Below are 6,431 nucleotides of genomic sequence, written 5' to 3'. Positions count from 1 at the left end.
AAGCCAGGGTCGTACACATCGCAAAGGGACTCATCTTAGTTTTCCATCTGTCAAAACACAAGCATAACCCCTTCCCCAAGTTACTAAGTCTTTTGGACCTTCCCACTTCCCTGTAACTAGATCTTTTATGGTAACTTGGGATCTTGGCTGTAAACTTTCTGACTGTTGGCCAAAGTGTTGAGTAACAACTCATCTCTCACCTGCTATGTTACGATTTAAAAAATTAAATACATATAATGCTTTATCCAATCTTTCTTGGGGGCCATCTCTCTGAACTCCCCCTCTCTGTTTAATTAACATATTTTTTAGGTTCTGGTGCGAGTATTCAATAACTACCTGCCCAGTTGGAGAATGAGGAATATCGAAGATATGTTGAACGCCCCATTGTTTAAGGAAGTCTTGGGTTCACAGGCCCATTGTCTGTTTTTATTGTTTTTGGAACACCCATGACCACAAAAGATCTTAACCAGTGTTTACACACATCTTGACTTTTCTCCCCAGTATGTGACCATGCATGAGTAATAAAGTAGGGATTGGCTCAGCGATTTGACAAAGTCCATAAATTTGCAATTGGGCCATCAGCAAAGGATTGGCAACCTCTCAAAGCGTAGCTCCCTCCAAGCGCTTCACCAGGCCTTCGACATATAAGGAATCCATTCCAACATTAAGATTTAGAGTTGTGAATTTTCAAAAAGCCGTGGATGCAGCTACCACCTCCACCTCTCTGCTAAACATTTCCAGTGATTCGACCCTCGATCCCCTTTTGTAACCTCGTTATGTGGGTCTGGGACTGTAAATCATGTTCCTTCTCCGGGTCCCTGGGGCCTGGGTCGAACGGATGGTCGCAGGGAGGATCAGCCGCCCCAGTGTACGGTGGTGCTGATGGTGCTGCTGCACGTAGCTGATTGCTTTTGTCCCCCTGAAGATCCCAGGCCGTTTTCAAGGCGACCATGATCTGCCACCAGGTGCTCACATGTTTTACTGCGGCTGTATCACCATCCACCATCACCTCCTTAAGGCGCTTTCCGAGTTCTTCCTACACCTCTCACTGGAGTGTGCCTTCCTTCGGGAAAGTAGGTACCTTCTCCCGAATCCACTCTAGTAGAGTGACTAAATCCTTCCTGGAAACCTGCCGGTTCTCTTCGTGCACCATGCGCTGCAGCGCGTCCAGGCTGCGTTTCTGCCCTTGAGACGTTCCGCCTCCCGTGATTCCCAGGCTGCTGTCCTCTAATTAGGCGATGGGTGCACACCGGAGTTCTTCCTGCTCCGTTCCTGGTTCAGCTGGGTTACACTGCCGGGTTCGGGCTTTGTGAGCTTCCCCTGTGTTCTTGCCCCAGCTTCGGGTGCCATTTGCAGTGTCTGAAGAAATCATGGTCTTTGGTGTTGTGAAACCAGAGACCTTTATTTAAGCACAATTTATAGAGCTTCTGACCCCGGAGACAGCCCCCACCCTGCCTGGCAGCATGTTAAGCCCCAAACCCAACCGACCCATCAACCAGATGATCACGCGCTGATCACACGTGAGGCTGTCCAGTGAGTTCCTTGATCATGTGCTGGCCAGTTGGCTGCAGCTCCCACCTCTCCTGCTCAGCCCCTCATCTGCCGAGGGGACGTTCTTTGCTACTGACCTTAGGTTGACCTCCACAGATGGTGACTTGTGTCTGGGGCCAGGGCACTGCTCTTCCCTAGACCCTTTCCTGGGAAAGCACTGCAGGAGCAAGCACACCCTGGAGAACAACCTTGCCCATGTCCCTGGGACCAATGACAGGGTCCCTTCTGTGGGAGAACATGACATGCCAGCAGCAGGGCCATGGCTGCCCTTCGTACTCGGAGGTCCTTTCTGCCTGAGTAGCTGATAGCCCCAAACTTGTGACTCTGAGGACACTTATTGCTCTGGATGGGCCAGAGGGGGCTCTTAGCTCCAACAGGCTGTTGTGACGTCACCTCAGTGTCCAGTGGTGACAAGGCAGAAAATGCCCATGGTTTGGATGTTGGTTGTGTTGGCCTTTCTGTCTCAGGACCTGATAGACCAGCAGCAGGCCCATGGCCTGAATGTTGTTAGTGAGGTCACTGCTGTGCCAGTCCCTGATAGGCCAGCAGCAGGGACATGGCCTGGATATTAATAGTGAGGTCACTGCTGTGCCTGATTCTGATAGGCCAAAAGCAGGGATATGGCTCTGATGGTGACATGAGGTCACATCCTTCACTGTAGACCTGATGCTATCAGGAAGCTCTGGGTTGCTTAGGTTTCTTGTGATGTCACCTCTGTCCCTGCTGCTGATAGGCCAGACCCAGCTGAATGTTCCAGGGCACATTGTGAGGTCACTGCTGGCCCTGTGCGGGATTGGCCAGCAGCAGAACCAGCCCCAGCCAAGGGCCTGTGAGGTCCTGTCAGTTTGAGCAGCTGATCAGAGGACGGGACTGTGACGTGGACTGTGCGGACGCATCTGTCTGCAAGGAGGACAGGCCAGAAATGTGCTGGCTGTGCAGGGCTGTCCCCAGAGCGAGTCCTGGAGATGGAGATGGAGAAGGAGCAGCAGGCGAATGGCTGTTCCTCATCCATGGACAGGATCCCTGGAGCGCAGGAGCGCACGAGGGAGGTGAGCGGTGGGGCTGGAGGGAGAGGTGGGCGGCAGGGATGGGACCTGCAGGGAGGGCACAGGGATGGTGGGGAAGGAGACCTGGGCCAAGATAGCCAGGCTGGAGCTTCTCCAGCGAGGGGACACGTATTCCTGGCCATGGGCATTTCCTCTCACACAAAGCAGCCCAACGGGCACTCTCTCCTGTGCCTGACACTGGTTCAGGAAGAAAAAGGTGCCACTGAAGATGTCCATGGGCCTTGACAGCCTTTGATGCAGCCACCCGGAGGTCCTTATTAGCCCATTGCCTGTTCATGTCATGTGGTGGATGAAGAAAAGTTCAGGGGAGGAGAGCTAGAAGGGTTTGAGAGGGCAGGGCCTGGAGCAGAGACGTAGCGGGGCCAGGGTGCCTCCCATTTATGCAGCACCCTGGATGTAGACGGGATGGGCTTTCCCTACAGCCAGTGCTGGAATGTCTTTGTTTGGGTACGGGACAGAAACGCAGGATGTCCTGGGGCACTTATCCAGCAATCACTCCAAGGGGACATGGTTTTCCTGTAGGTTCCCGGCTGTATCTGCTGGAGACATGTGGTTGTGCTGGACACCCCTGGCATCTGACAAGGCCCTGCCAGCACTTTTCTGTGCCATCAAATCAAGGCTCTGCACTGAATTACAAGAGCTGCTGGTAATCCTGCAATCTTCCCATGCTTCAACTTCCTAGTGAGTGGGGCTGTCATCGTAGTTGTCATCTGGGGTCATTTCAGACAGCCAAGGCAATTCCCCACCTGGACCCCAACTCGTGCTCTAGAATGATGCACCCATCGGAGCAAGCAGGCACTGGCACCTGCCTTGCATCTCCTCAGTCTCTTCCACTGTCACCAGGTGCTTCCGTGGGAGCAACTGACTCTCAGCCTTCATCTCCAGGGATTGTAGTGGAGCTTTGACAAGGAGCTTGTGTGCAGATCTCTGTGCTCTGCTAACTTCCATTTGGCAAGGGGAATGCCGCTACTTGTGTGTTTGTGGAGTTTACAGGAGGGATCTGAATACAACTTCACACTCAGATCTAGGCAGGTACTGCCCATATGGGTATTTCTGAATCAGCACCTGAACCTTGTGTCCGTGAACTCCCACTTGTCCACTCCTCAGTCTCCTGTCTAGTTAAGGGATGTGAGATAAGGCTTCCAGAGTGAGACATTTCCAACTTTCATAGATAGTCATCCTTTGATGAAATAAATTGCCATGTTGGAATAATCTCTCTCCAGTCATTAGCAAAGGACAACAGGTGATTATTTTAGTTTATTGAAATGAACATTACCCAGGAGGAGGGGGCACAAGGGACAGAGAAATTGGTGAGTTCAGCTGGGCCTCTGCTCCTGAGCGGGGCCAGGCTCCTGGGACGGAGGCAGCTCGTGGCAGCCTGGCAGCACTGCCCAGAGACAGCCGAGTGCAGGAGCAGCTCCTGTGCCAAGAGCAGCAGGGCTGCGGGCACTGCCTGCTGCTGCGGACAGCAGAGGAGAGAAGGCAGCGAGAGGGGAACGGCAGTGTGGAGCGGGAGGACAGAGCAGAGCTCACTGTGGAAGTGAGCTCCCAGCCCCTTGCATGGTAAGTCTCTGGCTGCAGGGCAATGCTACTGAGTTTCCAGAGGGCTCTTCTGCACCCAGGCAATGCCATCACTTGATAGGGTTTGGGGCAATCGCTCTCCCCCCATCTCCAATGCAGAGGATGCTTCAGAGCAGGGTTCCCTGCCTCAGCGTCACAGGGACAGGGCATCCTGCTTCCTTCTCCCGGGGATGCTGCAGGGCTGTGAAGCTGGGTGTGCACCCAGGTCTGCATGGGCTCTAATCCAGAGCAGTGTCCCTGTGCCCCAGGGTTGCTCCTTGCTTCCCTCCTGTCCATGCTGCTCCTGGTCTTCTCTGAAGCTCACTTGGGTGGAGAAGAATTGAGCTGCAGTTCAGATATCAATGCTGCAAGTCATGTGAAACAGGGGTCTGCACAGGAGTGTGGTTTTTAGGGTAACATGTAAGCGAGATCATCTTCCAGCTCAAAGCAGTGTGAGTGCAGGACAGCTGGAACCTGGGGTAATAGAGAAGCTCTCGTCACTCCGCCCCAAGTGATAGGGAAGCCTTTCCTCTCAGCACTCGCGGCAGAAAGGACAATTATTGCTATCTTCAAGGAGCGCTGCCCAGGTGGGAGAGGGGCATCTCAAAGAAAATAAATAATGTTAAAAAAAAAACTTTCTTCTACAAGCCACATCCTTTAGAAATGGGTGTGAAGATGCTGAACAGCCCTGTTACCTGAAAAGTGATTTTATTGTGAGTGTCAGAATTACTCACTCCAATTCCCTCCACATTCCATGGGCAGAGGTCCCAAATCCTTACAACATACCCGGTCAGCACAAAACAGGATTCAAGCCAGGTAAGTGCACAGATGCCCCTTCCCCGTCCCCTCCCCCTAGTAAAGAGAGGCTCAGTGTGGTGTGTTTTTAATGAGAAATAGAATATTTTTAATTTACTGGTTTTTCTTCCTTCAAATGTCTTTTCTAAAATGCCACATCTTTTTTTTTTTTTTTTTTTTTTTCTCCCAGGACAGTGCACTATGCCCTGAGATAGCAAATGTCCAACAGCAGCTCCCTCAACGAGTTCCTCCTCCAGCCATTCGCAGACATGCGGGAGCTGCAGCTCTTGCACTTCTCGCTCTTCCTGGCCATCTACCTAGCTGCCCTCCTGGCCAACGGCCTCATCATCACAGCCGTAGCCTGCGACCACCGCCTCCACACCCGCATGTACTTCTTCCTCCTCAACCTCTCCCTCCTCGACCTTGGCTCCATCTCCACCATTGTCCCCAAATCCATGGTCAATTCCCTCTGGAACACCAGGACCATTTCGTACTTAGAATGTTCCGCACAGGTCTTTATGTTTCTTTTCTTCATAGTAGGAGAGTATTTCCTCCTCACAGTCATGGCCTATGACCGCTACGTTGCCATCTGCAGACCCCTGTATTATGGGACCCTCATGGACAGCAGAGCTTGTGTCAAAATGGCAGCAGCTGCCTGGAGGAGCAGTTTTGTCAATGCTCTCCTGCACACTGGGAACACATTTTCCATACCACTCTGCCAAGGCAATGTGGTGGAGCAGTTCTTCTGTGAGATCCCCCAGATCCTCAGGCTCTCCTGCTCTAATTCTGACCTCAGGGAAGTTGGAGTCCTTGTGATTACTTTTTGCGTACACTCTGGGTGTTTCACTTTCATTGTGGTGTCTTACGTGCAGATCTTCAGAGCAGTGCTGAGGATCCCCTCTGAGCAGGGCCAGCACAAAGCCTTTTCCATGTGCCTCCCACACCTGATTGTGGTCTCCCTGTTCATCAGCACAGCCACGTTTGCCTACCTGAAGCCCCCCTCCATCTCCTCCCCAGCTCTGGATCTGGTGCTGGCTGTTCTGTACTCTGTGGTGCCTCCAACAGTGAACCCCCTCATCTACAGCATGAGGAACAAGGAGCTCAAGGATGCCCTGAGGAAAGTAATTTCATGGACATTATTCAGAAATGGTAATATCGGTGTTGATCTCAACATGTGAATCCTACTGTATCCTGTACCATGATTGAGCAATAGTTCTTTATGTTTATTAGATTTACTATTACTAGCATTTGTTAACATGCTGCTACACAAATGGTTGGATTTGTTCCTCCTTGAATTAGACTACTTTGTCTCATATGGTTTCCAAATAAATTGATGTCTAAGTCTGGGTCAGAACTGATCTCCTCACTCTGTCATTAAAAGCAGAAAGTTCCACCCAGTGCAGTGCCTGAAGGCTGCTCTTTAGAGGAAGCTGCTTTTAAGAATATGCTCAAGCAATT

The 6,431-nt window shown here is 51.6% G+C and overlaps 1 protein-coding gene across 1 annotated transcript; it reads left to right on the top strand.

Moving 5' to 3' along the window:
• The first annotated feature begins 5,150 nt into the window (after positions 1 to 5,150).
• LOC148591381 (olfactory receptor 14C36-like) lies at positions 5,151 to 6,151 on the top strand. The gene has a single exon (XM_088537665.1). It carries the CDS (start codon positions 5,192 to 5,194, stop codon positions 6,149 to 6,151), a length of 960 nt encoding a protein of 319 aa, XP_088393791.1. The 5' UTR covers positions 5,151 to 5,191.
• Positions 6,152 to 6,431: the final 280 nt, after the last annotated feature.

This window comes from Tinamus guttatus, unplaced genomic scaffold (assembly GCF_059628265.1).
Source record: "Tinamus guttatus ecotype Peru unplaced genomic scaffold, ASM5962826v1 Tinamus_guttatus_pri_ptg000841l, whole genome shotgun sequence".
NCBI classification, from domain to species: Eukaryota; Metazoa; Chordata; class Aves; order Tinamiformes; family Tinamidae; genus Tinamus; species Tinamus guttatus.
This window is presented reverse-complemented; position numbering and strand designations above follow the sequence as displayed.